General features: G+C 44.1%; 1 protein-coding gene across 8 annotated transcripts in view; it reads right to left on the bottom strand.

The window, feature by feature from the left end:
* Window positions 1–5,748: 5,748 nt before the first annotated feature.
* TMEM268 (transmembrane protein 268) overlaps window positions 5,749–24,947 on the bottom strand; it is a 35,812-nt gene continuing 16,613 nt past the window's right edge. For 6 of the 8 annotated variants that reach the window (XM_030919908.1, XM_030919909.1, XM_030919912.1 and 3 more), the window contains 4 exons: window positions 18,390–18,500; window positions 15,155–15,235; window positions 13,491–13,673; window positions 5,749–9,042 (listed from right to left, as the gene is read on the bottom strand). In XM_030919908.1, the coding sequence (XP_030775768.1) occupies window positions 8,863–9,042; window positions 13,491–13,673; window positions 15,155–15,235; window positions 18,390–18,500 (555 nt within the window). In that variant the 3' untranslated portion in view covers window positions 5,749–8,862. The remainder of the gene's footprint in view (window positions 9,043–13,490; window positions 13,674–15,154; window positions 15,236–18,389; window positions 18,501–24,947) is intronic. The other 2 variants (XR_004054009.1, XM_030919914.1) reach the window with 2 other exon arrangements.

Genomic DNA, 24,947 nt, shown 5'->3' with positions numbered 1-24,947 from the left:
GATGCTGAAGAGGAAAGTACAGAGAGAGGAGATGAACAATGAAGCCTTCTTATCCCCTTGAGGCACCTGCCAAGTCCTAAACAGAGTCCAAGTAGCTGAAAAGCAGAGTAAAGCTTTCAGAAGTCTCACAGCTTGGGGTAACAAAAATTGGAGGTTTAGGACTCACCATGAAAGAGGACTCCTGGTTAGAGAAATATATATATTTATATATATAATAAATATATAAATATATAAATATATATTATAAATTAATATAACAAATATATATTAATATATACACACATACATATTACACACACACACACACACATTTTTAGCTAAAACCCCTGAAGGGCTACAACCTGAGAGTAAGGTTTAATCACAACTAGACTAGCTCTTACAAAGCCCAGGGTCAAGTTTATCTCAAGCCTACTTTTCCCAGAGGTAAAAGTAAATCCTGTCTGAGGGAAGATCCAGAGCCTTGTATAGCTCCTTTGATATTTCATTTTTCAAAATATCTAGCATTTAATGAAAAATTACCACAAATATCAAAAAATAAGATCAACTGACTAAAGAGCAAAAGGAAAAAAAAAAACAGATATTAGAGTTTGCAGACATGAACTTTAAAAGCAGTACAATTAGCCGGGCGTGGTGGCTCACACCTGTAATCCCAGCACTTTGGGAGGCCGAGGCAGGTGGATCACGAGGTCAGGAGATTGAGACCATCCTGGCTAACACAGTGAAACCCCGTCTCTACTAAAAATGCAAAAAAAAATTAGCCGGGCGTGGTGGTAGACACCTGTAGTCCCAGCTACTTGGGAGGCTGAGGCAGGAGAATGGAGTGAGCCCAGGAGGTGGAGCTTGCAGTGAGCCAAGATCACGCCACTGTACTCCAGCCTGGGTGATAGAGCGAGACTCCATCTTAAAAAAAAAAAAAAAAAAAAAAAAAGGCTGTGCAATTAAATATTGAGGAGAATAGATGACAAGATTGCTAATTTCATTTGAGAACTGGAAACTATTTTTTAAAAAACAAAATTGTAGAACTGAACGTTATGATAGATGAAATTAAAAACTCAGGCTGGGCGTGGTGGCTCACACCTGTGATCCCAGTGCTTTAGGAGGCAGAGGCAGGAGGATTACTTGAGGCCAGAAGTTCGAGATCAGCCTGGGCAACACAGCAAAACCCCGTCTCTACAAAAAATTTAAAAATTGGCCAGGCATGGTGGCACCTGCCTATCGTCCTAGCTACTTGGGAGTCTTAGGTCCCAGGAGTTTAAGGCTGCAGTGACCTGTGATTGTGCTAATGCACTCCAGCCTGGGCAACAGAGCAAGACCTTACCTCTTAAAAAAAAAAAAAGTTAGAAACTGGATTGACTTTTAAATGAAACATAGGGTTAACAAAAAAAATTCAATTGATAGGATTAAACACAAATGAAGGCAAGATTAATGGAGAAGACTAGTCAGTAGAAAATATCCAGACTGAATTACAAAGAGCCAAAAGAATGGAAAAATACCAAGAAGGGTCTTAGAGATATAGTGAAAAGGTCTAACACTTATCATTAGAGTCCTGAACAAGATGAGAGAAGAGGGTGAATGCCATGATGAAAGATATCACGTCACAGATTCAAGATGTGCTGTGAACAAGCACAAGCAGGAAAAATACTTTAAAAGCTACAGCTAGGCACATCAGAATATAACTGCTAAAACTCATAGAAAATGTTAAGAGCAACAATGGGGCTGACAGATGACTTCTCAACAGAAACAATAGAAACCAAAGACATTTTCAAAAGGTGAAAAGAAAATAACTGCACTAACCTAGAATTCCTGACTTACCAAAAATATCTTCCAAAAACAAAAACAAAATACAGACTTCTCAGAAAACAAAAATTGAATTCATCACAAGATCTGTACTGAAAGGAAAACACTAAAGGTATTTCTAAATATACTATACTAAATATGATACTATATTGAAGAAAAATTCTAAAGTTAGTTCCAGGAGAAGAAAGATCCAAAATAGATGCATGGAAATACAGAAAGGAACAAAGGGTAATAAAAAAGAAATAACAAATAAAGAGTAATAAAAAGTAACATGTGAATAAACCTAAATGAATATTGACTATAGAAAGCATTAATAAGAATGTCTGTTGTGGCTTAACATACAGAGAAAACTGAAATCCATGACAAGACTACCACAACAGGTAGAAAGGTAAAAGAACTGTATAGTTGTTGGGGCCAGGCACGGTAGCTCTCACCTGTAATCCCAGCACTTTGGGAGGCTGAGACAGGTGGATCACTTGAGATCAGGAGATCAAGACCAGCCTGGACAACATGGTGAAACTCTGTCTCTACTAAAAATACAAAAATTGTCAGGGTGTAGTGGTGCACACTTGTAATTCCAGCTACTCAGGAGGCTGAGGCAGGAGAATTGCTTGAACCTGGGAGGCAGGAGGTTGCAGTGAGCCAAGATTGTGCCACTGCACTCTAGCCTGGGCCACAGAGGGAGACTCCATCTCAAAAAAAAAAAAAAAAAAAAAAAAGAATTGTGTAGTTATTGGGTTGTCCAGAAAATGGTAGAAGTGACCACTTATAATACACTTCAGTAAGTCAAGGATGCTTGTTAAATCTAGGGTAATAACTAAAAGAAAAGTATACTTCATATGCTAATAAAGGAGAAATTACCCAGAACAAACAACCTTAATCCAAAAGAAGGAAAAAAGACAGAAAAAAGAAAAGAACACAGTAAGAGAAAACCAGTAGAAAGACTTCTTAGTAAGATGGTACATTCAAACCCAAGTCTATCAGTAAACACATTAGACATAGTGTAGTAAATACTCTGAATTTTAAAAATCTTGATTTCAAAAAAGTAAATCTTACATGCCTACAAGGGTGAAACCTTAAATGTAAGAATGTGGAGGTCAAAAGTAAAGGGATGAACAAAGATATACTATGCAATGACTATTCAAAAGAAAGCTAATTTCCTCTCAGTAAGCAAGGAATAGAGAGGAAACTTTCTCAACTTGTTAAAGAATATCTCATCTGGGCATGGTGGCTCAGGCCTGAAATCTCAACACTCTGGAAGGCTGAGGTGGGAGGATCAACTCCAGGAGTTCAAGACCAGCCTAGGCAACAAAAGGAGACCCCATCTCTACAAAAAACTAAAAAATTATGGCTGGGTGTGGTGGCCCAGGCCAGGCATGATGGCTCACGCCTGTAATCTCAGCACTTTCGGAGGCCAAGGTGGGTGAATCATCTGAACTAAGGAGTTCAAAACCAAACTGAGCAACACTAACATGACAGAACCCTGTCTCTACCAAAAATACTAAAATTAGCCAGGCATGGCAATGCATGCCTGTGGTCCCAGCTACTCAGGAGGCTGAGGTGAGAGGATCACTTGAGCCTGGGAGGCAGAGGTTGCAGTGAGCCAAGATCCCACCACTCCACTCCAACCTGGGTGACAGAGTGAGATCCCATTTCAAAAAAAAAAAAAAATTGGCCAGGTATGGTATAGACTCAGCTACTCAGGAGGATTGCTTGAGCTCCAGAGATCAAGGCTGCAGTAAGCTATGATGGTGCTATTGCACTCCAGCCTGGGTGACAGAGTGAGACCCTGCCTCAAAACAAAACAAAACAATCAAAAAACCTACTAGGGCTGGGCATGGTGGCTCATGCCTGTAATCCCCAGCACTTTGGGAGGCCGAGGCGGGCGGATCACAGGGTCAAGTGATCAAGACCATCCTGGCCAACATGGTGAAACCTGATCTCTACTAAAAACACAAAACAATTAGCCGGGTGTGGTGGCACACGCCTGTAGTCCTAGCTACTGGGAGGCTGAGGCAGAAGAATTGCTTGAACCCAGGAAGTAGAGGTTGCAGTGAGGCGAGATCGGGCCACTGCACTCCAGCCTGGTGATGGAGCAAGACTCTGTCTCAAAAACAAAACAAAACAAAACAAAAAAAACCTACCAAAAAGTCTGGAGCTAACATTATATTTAATAGTGAAGGCCAGGCATGGTGGCTCACGCCTGTAATCCCAGCACTTTGGAAGGCCAAGGACGGCAGATCACCTGAGGTCAGGAGTTTGAGATGAGGCTAGCCAACATGAAGAAACCCCGTCTCTACTAAAGAAAAAAAAAAAACGTATAAAAATTAGTCAGGTATGGTGGTGCAGATCTATAATCCCAGCTACTCAGGAGGCTGAGGCAGGAAAATCGCTTGAACCCGGGAGATGGAGGTTCCAGGGAGCTGAGATCGTGCCACTGTACTCCAGCCTGGGCAACAGAGCAAGACTCTGTCTCAAAAAAAAAAAAAAAAAAAAAAAAAAAAGTAGTGAGACACTAGAAACTCCCACTACAATCATAAACAAGGCAAGAATGTTCCCTCTTACCACTACTCTTCAACATCATACTGGAAGTCCAAGCCAATGAAATAGGACAAGAAAAGGAAATAAAAAGTATGCAGATATACAGATGAGGAAGGAAGAAATAAAACTGTCTTTGTTTACAGGTTCTGAGATGATTATCTCATCAACAAAAGAATCAACAAAAAACTCCTAAAACTAATGAGAGGTTATAGCAAGATTGCAGGATACAATGTGAATAGATAAAAGTCAATCACTTTCCCATATATTAGCAATGAACAAATGAAATTTGAAACTAAATACACAATACTATTTTTATTAGCACCCCAAAAAATAAGATATTTAGGTATAAATCTTATAAATCTAACAAAATATGTACAAGATCTATAAGAAAAACTACCAAAAAAAAAAAAAAACTGTAGGAAAAGGGAAAAACCCCTATAAAACTGATACAAGAAATCAAAGAACAGCTAAATAAATGAAGATAGATTCTATGTTTGTGGACAGAAATCAATATTGTGAAAATGTCAGTTCTTGCAACATGATCTATGGATTTGATGCCATCCCAATCAAAATAAACAGTGAGTTGTTTTGTGGATATCGACAAACTGATTCTAAAGTTTATATGGAAAGGCATAAGACACACAATAGCCAAATCAACATTGAGAGAGAAGAACAAAGTTGGAGGAATCACACTACCCAATTTCAAGACTTACTATAAAGCTACAGTAATCCAAGACAGTGTGTTTTTGGGAAAGAACAGACACATAGATCAATGGAACAAATAGACAGCCCAGAAACAGACCCACATAAGTATAGTCAACTGATCCTTGGGGAAAAAAAAAAGCAAAGGCAATACAATGGAGCAAAGAGAGTCTTTTCAACAAATGGTGCTGGAACAATATGCAAAAACTTAATCCAGATAGAGACCTTACATCCTTCAGAAAAACTAACTCAAAATGAATTACAGACCTAAATGTAAAAACACTCAACTATAAGATAACATAGGATAACATAAACTAGAAGCCAATAGCAGCCAGCAGCTGCAGAAGAAACGCCCCCCACTGACTGAGCCCTTACTGTGGACCAGGCTTTGTGCTTCACATCAATCACTTCCATTAACCCCCCTTATTATCACACTCTCCCCTTAATAGATGAGGAAATTAGGTACAGGAAGTACAGAAAGAGTGAGTATCTGGCCCAAAATCAACGGCTTGCTCTTTATCTCCTTGCTACATTATCTCTGGATGCTGAATTCCAGAGATTTGACTAAAATCTTTATTGACATAAATATACCCATTGGCACTGAAATAGGTGAGGTCTGACTGAGGCAGACTGAATAGCCTTAACTGTTAATGACCTGCTACATCAACAAAAATATACATCAGGTATCTATAACATACATGACAAAAATTTTTTTTAAGCAACAATTTATTGAGCTTTCACTCAAGTTTGGAATTCAAAGTTGCAAGCACTTGACTTTTTTTTACATCATTATTTAATCCTTACAACAACCTGCCAGGTACATGCTCTTATCCCCATCCTATAGATGAGGAATGAGATTCAATGAGAGGAAGAACATTGTTCTTAAGTGGAAGAACTTGAATTAGAATAAACGGAACTCTAGAATCCATGCAATGAGTTACCACCTTCACTCTCACTCGAAGACATCACACTGCCTCCACCATGGCCACAACTATCACTAACACAGAGCCTTAAGACTTAGGAGCTGGCTGGGCATGGTAGTTCACACCTGTAATCCCAGCACCATGGGAGGCCAAGGCAGGAGGATCACTTGAGACCAGGAGTTCAAGACTAGGCTGGGTAACAAGACCCTATCTCTCTGAAAAAATTACATTTAAAAAAATAAATAAAAATTAAATAAAATTTAAAAACTGATGAGCATTCTTGTGTGTAGTATGTGATCTTCACAGCAACCCTGTAAAGTAGGTGAGACAGAGATCATACGGATTTTATAAATGAGGAAACTGAGGCACAGATGCAGAGAACTGTACATTGTGGGCATACCCTGAAAGCCCTACCCACTAGGTGAGACCATCATCCATTCTAAAGAAAGGAAAAGGCAGGAAAAGAAACACACATCAAAGGCTCTTAAGTAGACCTTAAAATTGAAAAACTGCTGCTTTGTCATTTACAAACACATTTTTATTCTCTGTTATTTACTTACCAGGATTCTAGGACTGAATGAGAAATACAGGCTTCTTTCTATTGGTCATATTCACAGCCAACATTTCCTCTGTGCCAGGTCAGAAAGACAGTGGTCACCTCCGTGAATAATTTCCTTGAGCAAAGCTGCTCTCAGCCTTGACTAAAGCAGCCTTTCCAGGGGCTGGTCTATACCCATGGTCTCTCTTCTCTGGCACACAGAAAGTGAATGGTCAGACTCATCTCTTGAATGGTGAGCCACGTGCTTACTACATTTCTTGTTCTCCAGATCCACTTTATTAAAAAGCGAAATGACAATCAGAACAGTTAAGTGACTTAGCCAAGGTCACACAACTTGGAAGCAGCAGATCAGGAAGAAAATTCCAGGTCTGCTAGGTAGGCCAGTCTTCTGTCCAAGGGCATCCTAGGCCCAGGTCATCTCAGCTATGTGGGGTTGCCAGATGTTTCTGCATCTGGATAAAGATAGGTCAAGAGCTACGAAGGGGCAGAATAAGCTAGAAATTCCCAGAACTTTGGACCTAGAAGGGCCCTTAAAAATCATCCAGGCCGGTTGTGGTGCCTCACATCTGTAATCCCAGCACTTTGGGAGGCCGAGGCGGGCGGATCACCTGAGGTCAGGAGTTCAAGACCAGCCTGGTTAACATGGCAAAAACCCATCTCTACTAAAAATACAAAAAAAGTATCCAGGCATAGTGGTGCACACCTGTAGTCCCAGCTACTTAGGAGGCTGAGGCATGGGAATCACTTGAACCCAGGCGACAGAGTTTGCAGTGAGCCAAGATCGTGCCACTGCACTCCAGCCTGGGTGACGGTGCAAGACTCCGTCTCAATTAAAAAGAAAAAAAAAAAAAAATCCAATCCACCCATTATATAGATGGGCAAACTGAGGACCAGGCAAAGAAAGCAACTTGCCAAAAATGACACAGCTTGAAGTGGCAGATCAGGTCCAGAACCCAGGTCCATAGCAATGTCATCATTCAAGTGAGTTTGGACAGCAATCTGCAAAAGCTGCTGTGGGGATGGCAAAGCAATCAATCCACCGGATTTTTTTTTTCCTTAGCGGTCCAGGTCATGCACAAAAAGTATAAGGTGTAGTCTCTGTCCTTAAGGAGTTTACAGTCTAGTTAGAAAAACTGGCATATACACAGGAAAACAAAATCAATACCATAAAACATCAGAACAGGCTGTATCAAGAATTTAAAGGAGGCAGAGAGCAGCAGGGTTGGCTGTGTGGGAAGGCTTCCTAAAGAAGGGCTTAAGAAAGCTGGACTTTGAAGCATGAATAGGAGTCCAACAAATGGAAAGGAATAGGTATGTCAGTCCAGGAAAGAGCTTCAACTCATAAAGGGGTTTTGTGGGAGATGAAGCCAAAATCGCAGATGAAGCCTAGGTCTTAGGGGCTGGGGATCCTTCAGATGCCAGGTCAGGGCATTTGGACTTGAGTCGATGAAACAATAGGTCTTCAAACTTGTTCAGGAGCAGATCACTTGGAAGCCTCTGAGCTCTTCACAGAATTCCACAAGTGGCTGATCACACTTCATTCCAGGACAGTGTTTGTGTCGGGAAACATAACCATTGTTCTACATCTGTAATATAAAACCACAACCACAAGCGTGCATGCCTGTGAACAAAGTAAGTCCTCAAGTCAAACAGAATCAATCTTTCTCAAATATTCCTATCAACAGTTATCTGCCATTGATCTCTTTCTTCTGTCTCTGTCTTCTGTAGCCTGTGTACTGGTAGACAACATGTACACGTACCACTGCTTTTCACAAAATATGGGGGAGAAAAACATAAAAAATTGAGAGAATTCTGAAAACATTTTTTCTTTATATTGGAAAAAGGCAGTCTGATAATTTTAGAGGTTCAAGGCAATGCCACAGAGAGCAGTATCCTCTCTGAGCCTCAGTTTCCCCATCTGGCATGAAGGGGTTGGAAATGGAAACATCATCTGAGGCCAAGTTTTGGACACATAATTTGCCCTGTCTGGTCATCTTCATGTCTCCTGGGCTCTCTGGACAATGAAAGCGATGGGGATCCAGTCCTTCCATACATGTCCACAGTTCTAAGCAGCAGAAAGAGTAGCTTTGGTGGGACTAGCTCTGTAACCATCAGCTCCTGCAAAGGCCAGGGAGTCAGCATGCGATGTCAAACAGCATGAGATTTGTGTGCTGGGCCCTGGAGTGAGCACAACACCCCAGTGGCTGACATCACAGGCCCCTTTTGGAGTGCCCCTAGATGCTTCTCTCCTCACCTGGGGCTCTCCATTGGCCATCTTGGGCTCCTGAGGCCTTCCCGACTGCTCAGTCTTGGAGGAACATGAGTACCTTCATCCCTAGGTCACCTGGCCAGGAACGGGCAGCACCCTGTGCCCAGGACGTAGGCTTCTATGAGCTGGCAGGGGCATGGAATTCTCGGAGAGTTCGTGTGTCGTGTCCCCATTGCCTGAGGGAGCTGGGAGGTCACTAGAAGCCGGATGTAGTAGCCGCCAAACACTGCCAGCAGCTGGCGGGCCATTTCCTAGAAGAGGCAGGGAAGCAGATTGAATACCACAGGGGAGCCCCTTGAGGAAAAACGGCTTAGGCACCAGGGGAAGGCCACACTGCTTTCTTGCCCCTGGACCCAGGAGTGATGCTCACTAGGAAGAACCAGGCCAGGTCAGCACCTGGGACTCTCAGAAGATGTCAGCCTGGTCCAGAAGCCCAGCTCTGCAATTCATGGCCTGTGGGGCTCCTGCAGCTTCAGTGTCCTCATTGCCAAGGTGGGTAACTAATTGCTGCATGGCAATAATAACATGCACACAAAAAAAATATGCAACCTCGAAGCCCTAGAGAAATTACCTAATTTCTAATTATCTAATTTTTTAAGCCTAGTTGGCCGGGCACAGTTGTTCACACCTGTAATCCCAGCACTTTGGGAGGCCGAGGTAAGAAGATCACTTGAGGTCAGAGTTTGAGACCAGCGTGGGCAACAGAGCAAGACTCTGTCTCTACAAAAATAAAATTAAAATTAAAAATATATTTTAAAAATATAAAAAGAAAGTAAACCTAGCCAGCCACAAATATATTCTTTTTCACTTTCAAACGTCTATGAGTCTGTCAAGTACGTGAGATCAAAGTGATTCACTTGAAGAAAATTACTAGTTAAATGTGGAGGTGGGGAGAGGAATATTCCCATTACAGCAGAATTCTTTAATTCATGTGAGGTACCTTGTAGATTTGTTTACACAAGTACTCCTAACCATATTAAAAGAAACTGCTTACATTTAAATATGATCACTGACAGTAAAATAAAAAAAAAGAAAGAAAAACATAAAAAAGGGAAAAAAGAGATTGCTTATCAAAATTAGGTTTATCATAAAAGGACAAGTACTGTATGATTCCACTAATACGAGGCACCTAGAGTAATCAGTTCACAGGGAGAGAAAATAAAATGGTGGTTTCTAGGGGTTGAGGGGAGGGAGGAAGAAGGGAAGGGGAAGTTAGTGTTTAAAGGGCACAGAGCTTCAATTTGGGAAGATGAAAATATTCTGCAGATGGCTGATAGTGATGGTTGCATAACAATGTAAATGTACCTGATGCTGCTGAACCATATACTTAAAATGGTTAAGATGGTAAATTTTATATTATGTATATTTGCCACAATAAAAAATTTTAAGTAAAAAAGAATTTTAAAATTGCATTTAATGTACTTTTTTTTTCTTTTTTAAAGACACAGTACAGCCAGGTACAGTGGCTCATGCCTGTAATCCCAGCATTTTGAGAGGCCAAGGCGGGCAGATCACTTGAGGTCAGGAGTTCGAGACCAGCCTGGTCAACATGGTGAAACCCCATCTCTACCAAAAATACAAAAAAAATTTAGCCGGGCATGCTGGCACATGCCTGTAATCCCAGCTACTTGGGATGTTGAGGCAGGAGAATCACTTGAACCCAGAAGGCAGAGGTTACAGTGAGCCAAGATCATGCCATTGCGCTCCAGCCTGAGCGAAAAGAGCAAAACTCCGTTTCAAAAAAAAAAAGACATAGGATCTTACTATGTTGCTCAGGCTGGTCTTGAACTCCTGGGCTCCTGCCTTGGCCTCCCTACAGTGTTGGGATTACAGGTGTGAGCCACTGTGCTAGGCCTTACTGCACATTCTCATTAACACAGTTGGTCTGTAAAGATCCATTCACTGGTATAGAAGATGGGATCTCAGGGGAAATGCTTAAATTCCTTAAGCATGGTGTTGAAGCTCTTTCACAATACTTGTGTCCACTCTGAATGTAATGAAATAAGGTGTGGGTTACACTAGCTATGTCTGTAGAGTTAGTAATTAAGGATAGGCTTTAAAGTCAAAAAGGCCAAGAGGGAATTTCAACTCAGCCACTCTATGACTAACCCAGAGCAGTCACTTCACATTATTGAGCCCATTTCTTCATTGGTAGAATAAGGAAAATAGTAGCACTGACCCCTGTAAGTTAGAGTGAGGATTAAAGTGACTAATAAAGGCTGGGTGCATTGGCTCACACATGTAATCCCAGCACTTTGGGAGGCCAAGGCAGGTGCATCACCCGAGGTCAAGAGTTCGAGAACGGCCTGGCCAACATGGTGAAATGCCGTGTCTACTAAAAATACAAAAATTAGCCAGCCATCGTGGCAGACGTCTGTAATCCCAGCTACTCAGGAGGCAGAAGCAATAGGATCGCTTCAACCCAGGAGGTGGAGTTTGCAGTGAGCCGAGATCACACCACTTCACTCTAGCCTGGGCAAAAGAGCAAAACTCCCTCTCGGGGGAAAAAAACAAAAAAAAAAGGGAGAGACTAATAGACAGAAAGCATTGAGCCCAGTGCTTAGTGCTCCACAAATGGCATCAATATCTTTCCGTCATTATCACTCAAAAAAGCAGAAACCCCACATGGTTCATAAGATTAGCTTTTGTTTCAAGTGATCCTTTGTGCTAGAAAATATAAAACACTTCAAATAGTTTACCACTCACTAGCTCAGATTGGTCTTCTCGCCAATTTACTCTAAAATCAATCATGTAAGAAGCAAAGGACTATAGCAAGAACATTGGCCTACTTAGAATCAGCAGGGCTGGCTTCTGCCCTGGGCTTACTGCACTCTCCCTTTCTGGCAACCTTGGGCAAGTCAGCTGACCTCTTGGAACCTTATTTCACCCATCAAGGAAGAAGTGAAAATAATTCATACCTCGAAGAGTATGCTAATGAATTTTATGCATGAGAAAAATCCATAAAAATGTAAGAGGTCATGATCACGGTCTTTCCATATTTTACAGACACTGGGTTCCTACTGAAATGTGACCATCTGGCACAGGTTGAGACTTGGGCATCGATTATATTTTCCCTAACTAAATTATAAGGGCAGCTACTTTAAAAACATGTGCACACACACTTGATACTCATGACAGGAAATTGTATTACTATTGGTTGGAATGAATCTGAAAATAATCATTTAAAAGACCCATATTTAATGGGTTATTGCACAAAAACCCACAGATGCATGTCACAAGAAAGTACATAACCTTATCAATCTCTTCTCTTTTAAAAAAAAAAAATTCAATAGGATAAAGTGAAGAGGCTAATACATTTATCATTTCTCTTTTTTTTATTTTTATTTTTTAATATTTTGGCAGGGCACGGTGGCTCACACCTGTGATCCTAACACTTTGGGAGGCCGAAGCAGGTGGATCACTTGAGCTCAGGAGTTCAAGATGAGCCTTGGCAACATGGTAAAACCCTGTCTCTAAATAAAAATTAAAAAATTAAAATAAAAAGATAAAAGATTTCAATAGAGGCCGGGCATCATGGCTCATGCCTGTAATCCCAGCACTTTGGGAGGCTGAGGCGGAAGGATCAACTTGAACTCCTGGACTCAAGTGATCCTCCCGCCTCAGCCTCCCGAAGTGCTGGGATTACAGGCATGAGCTACCGCACCATCCTGTCACTTTCTTTTTTAAATAGTGCTACTTGCAGGCTTCCTACTCCCCACCAGTACAAAAAAGAAAGTCTGGGCTGGTTTGGACCTTGAATTCCCAAACCTCTTGGCTAAAAAGATGTAAGTGCTCTTCTGAAGTTTCAAACGTCACCTGAGGTCACCATCACTGCTTGTCTCCCTGACAGTGGGTCTGTCCTCATGATGAGAAGAAGGTAGCACAAGCTGCAAACCGAATTTTCAGATTTCTGGTCTGCCAGTGCTGAGCCATAGCCAAGAGGCAGCGTGGATGGCAGGACTCAACAGAACTCTAGGGTGGGAGGAATTGGAATTCAACAGAAATGCAAAGAAGTGGGAGGTCGAGGCAGGTAGATCTCTTGAGCCCAAGAGTTGGAGACCAGCCTGGGCAACATGACAAAACCCTGACTCTAATAAAAATACAAAAAATTAGCCAGGCATGGTGGCACATGCCTACAGTATCAACTACTCAGGAAGCTGAGGTGGGAGGATTGCTTGAGCCTGGGAAGTTGAGGCCACAGTGAGCAGTGATCACACCACTGCACCCCAGCCTGGGTGACAGGAGTGAGACCCTGTCTCAAAACAAAACAAAACAAAACAAAACAAAAAAAATGCAAAGAAGAGTCAACTCTCTAACTGTAATTAAAGTAGATGAATGAATGGTTGGATAAATAAATAATTGATTAATTGACTAAGATCCAAATATTTGTCAATATGTTCATGGTTAAGTAAGCTATAATCTATCAACATGCAACTACCCATCCAATGCAACCATCAAAAAGAATATCCAAGATATTAAATAATGCAACAAAAAGTCCCAACAAATATAAAATGCTTAACTATTTTTTTAAGTGCTAGGGTGAAGAATGAAAAGATCGAAAACTCTGAGCTAGATTTGTATAGTGTCTACCAACTGAGAGAAGCCATGTCCCGGGGAATCTGGGAAGCCTCCACATAGACTTTCTCTATGCAAACTCCCCCAAGGGAGGATGGCCCCAACTATCCCCAGTGCCTGTTACCTCCGGCTCAGCCTCAGGAACAAGCTGATGAAGCTCAGTCTGCATGAGTGGCCTCTCGTTAGGACAAGAATTGCCAGGCAGGAGAGGAGCATCCTCCAAGTCCTCAGGCCCCTCCGCTGTTACAGGGTTCACCCCAATCTCCATGACAACACACAACTGGCTCAGTCTGCTTCTCAGCAAGGACTACAAAGGAAACAGAGAAGGGGCTCAGGAGTGCCTAAATCAGGTGGCATCTGCCAGGCTGAGTCCCTCCCCAGGCTGCAGACAGAGCAGAGGATGAGGTCTCAGACTCAGACGATGACCTCAGAAAAAGCTGGTCACATGGGTGGTATTACATAATTCCCTACAGATGGTCATTAATAGTTTCTAAATATTTTTCCTTTTATGGTCAGGCACAGTGGCTCACACCTGTAATCCCAGCACTTTGGGAGGCCGAGGCAGGTGGATCACTTGAGGCTAGGAGTTCAAGACCAGCCTGGCCAACATTGTGAAACCTCGTCTCCACTAAAAATACAAAAATTAGCGGGGTGTGGTGGCACATGCCTGTAGACCCAGCTACTCGGAAGGCTGAGGCATGAGAATTGCTTGAACCCGGGAGGCGGAGGTTGCAGCGAACCAAGATGGCGCTATTGCACTCCAGCCTGGGTGACAGAGCAAGACTCTGCCTCAAAACAAACAAATAAACTAATGTCTTTCCTTTCATGCCCTCACTTGCTCAAAACAGCCTAGGATGTGGGTATCTTTATCCATATGTTGCAAATGACTAAACTGAGACTCAAAGGCCCTGCCTGAGGCCACATAGGAACTAATGAGCCAGATTCAGGGCTAAGTTACAACTCTGACTTCAAGACCCACTGCAGCCGGGGATCAGAAAAGGCTGATCCTAGAGAAGGAGTCCAGGCTTCAGAGACAGGAGGCCTGGCCTCCAAACCTGGGCATCACCAGCCAGCTCCATGACCACAGGCTGGTAATAGGTCATCCCGGAGACCGTTTCCTCCTCTGCAGAAGCAGAGCAAGATCCCTCTGGTTTTCTTAATAAATGGTAGAAAGGCACTGTAAACAAGTAAAAGTTGCCTCAATGCATGATACTTTGGGATCCACCAAAATTTATTATTAATATTATAATTACAAAGAAATACATGGCTGGGCGCGGTGGCTCACACCTGTAATCCCAGCACTTTGGGAGGCCAAGGCAGATGGATCACCCGAGGTCAATTCAAGACCAGCCTGGCCAACATGGTGAAACCTCATCTGTACTAAAAATACAAGAAATTAGCCAGGTGTGATGGCAGGCACCTGTAATTCCAGCTACTCAGGAGGCTGAGGCAGGAGAATCGCTTGAACCCAGGGGGCGAAGGTTGCAGCGAGCCGAGATTGCTCTACTGCACTCCAGCCTGGGCAGCTGAGTGAAACTCTGTCTCAGAAATGAAAAAAATAAATAAATAAATATATACTCACCATAGGAAATGTGGAAGAAGCAATGAGTTAAAAAGAAGCAGAAAAGCAGCCATAATTCCCTAGGCAAAAACAACCACTGATTGCTCGTAGGTATTCTTCCAAGTAACTTTTTCTTAGACATTTTCCCACCCTTAAGATAATGCAATCGATACAACTTGGCCTCCTGGTTTTTGGTTTGTTTTGCTTTTTCACTGAAGATATCTTACCTCTTGGCTAGTCTTCATTTCTTGAACATGATCAGACAAAAACTGCACACAGTTCTCCAGGTCGAAGTAGACAAACCAAAGCTGTAGGGAGAAGCAGCAGTGACCACTGCGGCTCAAAGCCAGCCCAACCCTGAACTCTCCCTCCCTGAGACAGTCCTATTTAGCCTGCTGTTTGGCAGGCACGTGCCATGTGGCTCCCTCCCAGAGTTCCACACCATGACCACATCTCATTTGCATGGTTGGTAGAAAAATGGCTTTGTGTGCAAGTTTAGAAAAGGTCAAACCCTAGGCCAGATGCAGTGGCTCACGCCTGTAATCCCAGCACTGTGGGAGGCCAAGGCAGGCAGATCACTTGAGGCCAGGAGTTCAAGACCAGCCTGGCCAACATGGTGAAATCCCTATCTCTACAAAAAATACAAAAACATAGCTGGTGTGGTGGTGGACGCCTGTAATCCCAGCTACTCAGGAGCCTGAGGCACAAGAATCGCTTGAACCCAGGAGGTGGAGGTTGCAGTAAGCCAAGATTATACCACTGCACTCCATCCTGGGTGACAGAGCAAGAGTCTGTCTCAAGAAAAAGGAAAGGGAAAGGGAAAGAGAAAGAGAAAGGAAAGGAAAGGAGAAAAAGCTAAATCCTGTTTAAAATGGTTGTGCCTCCATTTCCCACAAGCTGCTGAGCATCCCAGACAGACTCTGAACCCTCCTGGACATCACCTGTCCACCTGAGGCCACCTTTATCCTCAATGGGCGGGGCGTGAACATGCAAATGAGTGAAACCCTTCAGAGCTGACACCTGCAGCCCACGACCAGGTCTGAGGTAATCAACCTGGGTGCTTGTGGGGAGAGAAGCAGGGTGAGAAGTGCGTACCCCATCTGTGCCTCCCCTTCCACCCCAGGGGCCAGCCAGGCTAAACTTAACCAGGCCGAAATCCTCCACGTTCATGTTACAACATCCTGTCAAGACCACAGCTGCTGCACATCCTAATTGAAATTCTTGGAGAAACTGGTGGCCCTTGTCCCAAACTCCCATCCACTGGCCACCTTCTCTGGTTCCCAGACCTCCTTCCTCTTAATGACTGACCCATGAGACCCAAAGTCACAGCCTTCTTGCCAACTAGTCTCCCAATGTCTTACCCACAAGGGAGGATTTCTCAAATGATTCCTTTAAAGCTTTTTACCATGAAAATTTCCAAGCATATACAGAAGTAGATGACAGCAACCCATCCTCCTGCTGCAACTGTCACCTCATGACCACTCTTGTTTCATCTTCATCCTCACTTGGTACCCATCCCCAACACCCCCACCTCCACTGCACCCCCCAGGGAATCTGAAGGACATCCCAGATAGTGTATCACCTTATCCCAAGACACTATTTTGAAACCGAAAGAATCCAGTTATCCAGTTGTCTAAAAAGATGTGTCCATTCTTTTTTTTTTTTTTTTTTTTTTTTTGAGACAGGGTCTCACTCTGGCACCCAGGCTGGAGTGCAGTGGTGAGATCACAGCTCACTGCAGCCTTGACCTCCCGCGCTCAGGTGATCCTCCCACCTCAGCCTCCCAAGTGGCTGGGACTATAGGCATGCAACACTATGCCCAGTTAGTTTTTGTACTCTTTGTAGAAACAGTTTGCCATGTTGCCCAGGCTTGTGTTGACTCTTAGGTTCAAGCAATCCACCTGCCTCAGCCTCTCAAAGTGCTAGGATTACAGGTGTGAGCCACTGTGCCCAGCTGATGTGTCCATTTTTTTTTTTTTTTTTTTTTTTTGAGACAGAGTCTCGCTGTTGCCCAGGCTGGAGTGTGGAATGCAGTGGCACGATCTCGGCTCACTGCAACCTCCACCTCCTGGGTTCAAGTGATTCTCCTGCCTCAGCCTCCGAAGTAGCTGGGACTACAGGCGCATGCTGCCATGCCCTGCTAATTTTTTTGTATTTTTAGTAGAGGCAGGGTTTCACCATGTTGCCCAGGCTGGTTTCAAACTCCTGAGTTCAGGCAATCCACCTCCCTCAGCCTCACAAAGTGCTGGGATTACAGACGTGAGCCACCGCGCCCAGCCCATTCTTTAGTCATCTATCCATCCATGCATTCATCTAACACATGCCAAGTCACTCTGCATACCAACGGATAAAGGAGACTGGAAGATAAACGAGGCTAAAAAGGACCCCCACATTCCAGGAGCTCCCAGTCTACAATGTCACACTTGAACTGCCAAGAATCTTGTGATGCCATCTGCTTCACTCCAATGTTAGGCAAGATCATCTTATACCTACGCCATCTCGGGTGTGATAGGCTCCACAAACATAGGGACCTGCATGTGTTCTCTGCTGCAGCCTCAATCCCTGGGAGAGTGCCTGGTACATAATAGGCTCTCAATAAACATTCATGGAGTAACTGAGGCAGGTGCGTGAGGAGCCTCTTCCCAGGTCCCCCGTGCACACCTACCCCTGGGCTCCCACCAGGCAAGGGGCAATGACTAGTGAGAATGCAGATGTGGTGCCGACGAGGTTTTGCAATTCCACCGGGTAGATCAGGCATGGATGGAGGAACAGGAGAGTTCAGCCAGGATCAGGAGATCTGCCCTAACTGTGTTCCGACCCACCCTGCGACTCCACACTAGTCACTTTGAGATCTCCCCACAACCTTCGGGGCCAAGAGAATGACCAATCCAGGCAGACAAGGCCTTCAGCATCTGACCTGCCTCTACAGCCTCATCTCTCCCCGCTGTGTCACTCTGGTGTAGCACCAGCCATGGTGAGCTCCATGCAGCCCTTCAAAGGGACCCTGTGTACCTTGCCTCTCAGCCTTGTTGGGGGCTGTCCCTTTGCTATAAGGCCACAGAGGCTACTGTGGACTGTCTCACTATATGCCTGTCACCCACTGCCAGGACAGGCACCTTGTATGGGCCCCTCAATGTCGTCAGTGTCCAACTGAGGGCACAGCACAGAGGAGGCTCCGTCTGTCTGCTGAATAAATGCCAGGTGAGCAGCAAGGTTTGGGCGCTGTCTGCGCTTCCCTTCCAGCCCTGCCACGTGGAGGTTCCAGGCCACTGGTTACAGAACACAGAAGGTGTCCTGAGAAAGAAACAACAGGGCAGGGAGGAAGGAAAGGGCTGCCGACAGCCATCTCATTAGCAGACTACTGCAGACACTGTGCAGGTTGGGAGAACATGAGGCCACTGCTCTGCATTAGCCCAACATAAAACTGGGCCATCAGGAGGAGGTCACTATGAGACACAGCACCTGAATCACACTCTGGCATCCTTCCACCGTGTCTGTCACCCCCAGCAGCACCCGATGTCTCAGGAGGGCTCCATTGGCAGCTGTCAGCCTCAGGTCCGTATTGGTATTGGCCTGTAAGACAAATGTCAGGCCCATCACCAGACCTCCACGCTACTTGGGAGCTCCTGGGCTCTGGGCAGTAGAAACACACCATCCCACCCCTAGATGCCAAGGGATAATCCCCACCCTCAGGACTGTCCCATTTCCTCCCCTATTAAATGGGCTGGGGTGGAGGCAGGTGCAGTGACTCATGCCTGTGATCCCAGTGCTTTGAGAGACTAAGGCAGGAGAATTTCTTGAAGCCGGGGGTTTGAGGCCAGCCTGGACAATGTAGCGAGATGCTGTCTCTATAAAAAATTGTTTAAAAATTAACTAGGTGGGGCCAGGCGCAGTGGTTCATGCCTGTAATCCCAGCACTTTGGGAGGCCGAGGCAGGTGGATCACAAGGTCAGCAGTTCGAGACCAGCCTGGCCAACATGGTAAAACCCTGTCTCTATTAACAATACAAAAATGAGCTGGGCGTGGTGACACACGCCTGTAGTCCCAGCTACTGGGGAGGCTGAGGCAGCAGAATTGCTTGAACCCAGGAGGCGGAGGTACAGTGAGCAGGGATCATGCCACTGCACTCCAGCCTGGGCAACAGAGCGAGACTCCATCTCAAAAAAAAAAAAAAAATTGCTAAATGCGGTAGCATCCACCTGTAGTCCCAACTACGTGGGAGAGTGAGGCGAGAGGATCACTTGAGCCCAGGAGTGTGAGGTTATAGTAAGCTATGATTGCGCTACTACACTCCAGCCTAGGTGACAGGGCAAGACTCTCAGAGTGTGAGGTTATAGTAAGCTATGATTGTGCCACTGCACTCCAGCCTAGGTGATAGAGTGAGACTCTATCTCTTAAAAATAAGGAAAGAAAAATAAAATGAGATGGGGGATAGTTGGAACAGTAAATTCAATAGTGTCAGACGGCCCCGGCATAAAGCCCAGCTCTGCTGCTTCCTGGCTATATGACCCTGGACAAGGTATGTCCCTTCCCTGAACCTTATTTTCTTCAGTTGTAGAATAAAAGAATGTCTCAGCCTCCTAAGAATGGAGTGAGATTTCACTGAGATTGTGTGTGATGTACTTAACCTAGGGCCTGGGACTCTGTCAAGGTGCATAAGATATTTGCAGAAGATGGGAGATGAGATGGGTTTGATCTGTTTGGGCTGACACATTAAATCTGTTGTGTAAGTGAAGCACTCGCTCCATCTAGAAAGCACCTACTTTAAAGTATCTAACACAGCGCCTGGTCCTCAGGAGGGTCTCTGGGAATCAGCTTCCTGCTCTCCCACCCAAACCAACGGACGCCACGCATTCAGCTGGAAAAGTGGATGCTAAACAGGTGGGGGAGAAGAGGAGGGACAAGGAGACCCCAAATGCTGGTTTGGGGAAGTGAGCACAAGAGGACTTTCAGACACAGAAGAGAGCCTGATCAAGAATAATAGTTCTCAAAAGGGGCAGCACCCTGTAAGGGAGATTCTGGAAATGCAAGAAGGACCCTTTGGTTGTCACAGGGATTGGATGGACAATGCTGACACTTAGTGGAGGAGGGCCAGGCGTACTAAACCCATGCCTTCCACTGAAAGACATGTCCTATTAGAAACCATTCTGCACATTCAAGACTGTCCCCTGGGCTGCCTGGACTCCAAATGTCCCACTGAGCATATATACAGATAAAAAAAATCTACTTAGAATTATCTGGTCAGCAAACCTAACTCCAGTTTACATTTATACCTAAAGTGATTTTTTTTGCGGGGGGAACCTAGTCTCCCTCTGTCACCCAGGTTGGAGTGCAGTGGTAAGATCACAGCTCCTCGAACTCCTGGGCTCAGATCTTCCTGCCTCAGCCTCCCAAGCAGCTGGGACCACACATGCATGCCACCACAGTCAGCTAATTTTTAAATTTTTTGTAGAGATGGGGTCTCGCTATGTTGCCCAGGCTGGTCTCAAACTCCTAGGTTCAAGCAATTCTCCCAACTCAGCCTCCCAAAGTGCTGGGATTACAGACATGAGCCACCATGCCCAGCCACTTAAAGTGATTGTTTGCATGAGTTTAATATACACTGAGTTTTCCAGGAATGCCTCTACTATGAAAATTGAGGAATAATTAGATTTTGTTTTGCCTAGATCTGTAGTAAGGAGATTTGGATGTGGATTTGGATTTGATGTGGATTTCTTCCTTTTAGAAATCCACATCACCAACAGTTCGATTCCTAACTCTATCTCTCACTGCCCATATAACCTTGGGCAAATTACTAAACATCTTTCTGCCTCCATCTTCATACCCCTAAATGGAGATAATAATGCCTCTACCTCAGAGGGGTACAAAAAGGATGAAATTAGTTAATCCATGTAGAATAATTGAAAGAATTGAACACTTAACACATATCAGCTGATAATATCACAGTGAGGATGACAGTGAATTTAAATCATCGTGTTTTTACTGTGCCATATTAGCCACAAACAAATATTTGTAGGAACTTGGAACTTCTCATGTGTCCTAGCAATGTGCTATACTCTACAAGGCCGGGACTTGCCTGCCTTTACAAACCTTCCAATCTTTTATTTTATTTTATTTTATTTTTTTATTTTTTATTTTTCTGAGGCAGGGTGTCGTTCTGTCACCCAGGCTGGAGTACGATGGTGCCATCACAACTCACTGCAGCCTTGAACTCCTAGGCTCAAGCGATCCTCCCACCTCAGCCTCCTAGGACTATGGGCATGTACCACCACACCCCACTGATTTCATTTTTTTGTAGAGACAGAGTCTCACAATGTTGCCTAGCCTGGTCTTAAACTCCTGGGCCCAAGTGATCCTCCCACCTTAGCCTCCCAAAGTACTGGGATTATAAGTGTGAGCCACCATGCCCGGCCCAAACATTCCAATCCTGAGGAAGGCTAACAGTACACCAAAGGGAAAACAAGACAGTTATGCAAGACATTGAGGCTCTCAAAGACACCAAGTAACAACACAGGGAGGATGCTAACAGTAAGAGTGACAATGGCCAGGAAGAGGGGATCTGCATAGTCCTGAGTGACAAGGGATCCAGGGAGGAGGAGGTCCTGGAGCTGAGACCCAAAAGAAGACCTGAGAAGGGCTGTGTGGCCATGGACTGACTACTTAACCTTTCTGAACTCCCATTTCCTCACTGGCAAACAGAGTTAATAAAAGTTAATACTTACAAAGCATTTACTTTACACCAGGTACTATTATAAACACTTTGTGTGTCTAAGTCATTTAATTCTCACAATACTCCTATGAGGGAGCTAAAATTATTATCTCATTTTCTAGATGAGGAAACTGAGGCCCTGATAGATTAAATAATTCACCCCAAGTTGCAGAGCTAGCAGATGGTGGAGGTATCCTGCCTCCTTATAAGGTTGTTGTTGAGCACAGACGTGAAGCCCCAAGCATACAGCGCACAATAGGTGCTCATGAAATAATGGACATTATTAGGAAGAAAAGAAGGAGTCTCCTAAATGGGCAGTGATGATGGCATTGCCAGGATGCACCTGGGACTTGATGCTACACACAAGCCTTGCTCATTTTCTGGGATCTGTGCCTGGCACAGAGTAAGACCCTGTCTTGGATGGATGGATGGATGGATGGATGGATGGATGGATGGACGGACGGACAGACGGATGGACGGATGGATGGATGGACAGACGGACAGATGGATAGATAGATGCACGGATGGATGGATGGATGGATGGATGGATGGATGGATGGATGGATAGACAGACGGATGCATGGATGGATGGATGGATGGATGGATGGATGGATGGATGGATAGATGATGCATGGATGGATGGATAGATAGATAGATAGATGCATAGATGGATGGATGGATGGATGGATAGATAGATGGATGCATAGATGGATGGACGGATGGATAGATAGATAGATAGATGCATGGATAGATGGGTGGGTGGGTGGGTGGGTGGATGGATGGATGGATGGATAGATGGATGGATAGATAGATGATGCATGGATGGATGGATGGATGGATAAATGGATGCATGGATGGATGGATGGATGGATGGATGGATGGATAGATGCATGGATGGATGGATGGATGGATAGACGGATGCATAAATGGATGGATGGATGGATGGATGGATGGATGGATGGATGGATAGATAGATAGATAGATAGATAGATAGATAGATAGATGCATGGATGGATGGGTGGATGGATGGACGGATGGATGGATGGATGGATAGATAGATGCATGGATGGATGGGTGGATGGATGGGTGGATGGATGGATGGATGGATGGATGGATAGAGATAAAGAGAGAGAGAGAGAGATACACAGACAGAGAGACAGACGGATGGACGGATATATATATATATATATATATATATATATATATATATATATATAGTTGGGACAGTAAATTCAATAGTGTTAGTCCTGGACCAAAGCCCAGCTCTGCTGTTCCTGCCTGTGTGGCCGTGGACAAGGTCCTAGTACTATCAATGGCTTCATAAACACCGGCTGAATAAAAGGAGGAAAGAAGAGACAGAGGGAGAGAGCCAAAGCAGGCATTCCCTCCACCATGTGAATTACATCCGCATCCTCGAAGCACCTGTCAGGTGCCAATCTTTTTTGCTTGCTCCTGCGAAATAAAACAAAGCACTTTGCTTCTTCCCCTCCCCAAGACAAAGTTCTTGCTGCGGGAGTAGCCAGCTCGATTTTATTTTTTATAGGCCAAACACAAGGGCCATGAAAGTTTCAACAGACCCCAAGGGCAGCATTACTTTGTCAGTCTCATGGCAAAGCCCAACAAAGATCCTTTCAGAATGAGTGCACCATAACCTTCCCATGTGTCTCCGTGAACACACGCACTAAGTAGAATTCACACCCCAAATGCTGATTTGCATTTCCCAACATCCTACCCTCCCTTTCTGAGTCAGGCAAGATCAGAGTCCAGCACTGTGCCAGGGATCAGGGTATGGAGGAACAGGAACTTCCCAAGTAGGTGGAAACACAACATAGGTGCAGTAGCAGAGAAATGGTCCCCAGAGATGTCTAAATCCTATTCCCCAGAACCGGTGTGAATGTTGCTACACGGCAAAGGGGATTTAAAGCCGCTGATGAACTTTATGTTGTTAATCAGCTGACCTTAAAATTAGGAGATTATCTCAGATTACCCAGCTGGCCCAATGTAATCACAGGGGTCCTTAAAAGTAGAAGAGGGAGGCAAAAGAGCCAGAGAAGGAGATGTGAAAAAGACTAGATCTGCCATTGCTGGCTTTGAAGATGAAGAAAGGGATCACCAGCCAAGGAATGCAGAGGACCACTAGAAGCTAAACAAGCAAGGAAACAGATTCTCCCCCAGAGCCTTCAGAAGGAAGCAGCCCTGCCTGTACCTAGATTTTAGCCCAGTGAGACCTATGTCAAATATCTAACCTACAGAACTGGAAGATAATAAATTAGTGTTGTTTTAATTCACTAAGTTCATGGTAATTTGTTACAGCAGCTATAGAAAACCAACAGTTTTGGGCCGGGCGTGGTGGCTCACGCCTGTAATGCCAACACTTTGGGAGGCCGAGGCAGGCAGATCACCTGAGGTTGGGAGCTGGAGACCAGCCTGACCAACATGGAGAAACCCCATCTCTACCAAAAATACAAAATTAGCTGGGTGTGGTGGCATGCGCCTGTAATCCCAGCTACTCAGGAGGCTGAGGCAGGAGAATCACTTGAACCCAGGAGGCAGAGGTTGCAGGGAGCCAATATTGCGCCACTGCACTCCAGTCTGGGAAACAAGAGCGAAACTCTGTCAAAACAAAGAGAGAAAGAAAGGAAAGAAAGAAAAGAAAGGAAAGAAAAGAAAGGAAAGAAAGAAAAGAAAGAGAGAAAGAAGGAGAGAAAGGAAGGAAGGAAGGGAGGGATGGAGGGAGGGAGGAAAGAAAAAGAAGGAGAAAGGAAAAGAGAGAGAGAGAAAGAAAAGAAGAAAGAATAAAGAAGAAAAGAAGAAAGAAATAGAAAGAAAGAAAAGAAAGAAGACGAAATAAAGAAGAAAGAAAGAAGAAGACAAAGAAAGAAGAAATAAAAGAAAAGAAGAATAAAGAAAGAAAGAAGATAATAGAAGAAGAAAGAAAAAAGAAAAGAAAAAAGAAAAAGAAAGAAAAGAAAAAGAATAAAAAGAAAGAAAGAAAGAAAGAAAGAAAGAAAGAAAAAAAAAGAAGAAGAAATAATAAAGAAATAAAGAAATAAGCAAAGCAAAGAGATTCTATATATAAAGATAGCACTAAATATGTAGTAAGGGACTGTAGTGATTTATTGAGTTGGCGATGAGTGAATTAATTCGTCAACTGATGATTACTCCTTAATACCTACTCTTTTTTAATAATTAATTCAACCACCTTTTTCTCTAGTGTAGTGACTAAGAACACAGCTTGGAATCTGAGGCCCTAGCCTTGATTTCCAACTCTGGCATTTATTAGAAGCATGGCCGGGGCTACTCTTTGAGCC

Source organism: Rhinopithecus roxellana, chromosome 16, assembly GCF_007565055.1.
Source record: "Rhinopithecus roxellana isolate Shanxi Qingling chromosome 16, ASM756505v1, whole genome shotgun sequence".
NCBI lineage: Eukaryota > Metazoa > Chordata > Mammalia > Primates > Cercopithecidae > Rhinopithecus > Rhinopithecus roxellana.
The sequence above is the reverse complement of the archived record's forward strand: the minus strand, read 5'-3'. Positions and strand labels throughout refer to the sequence as shown.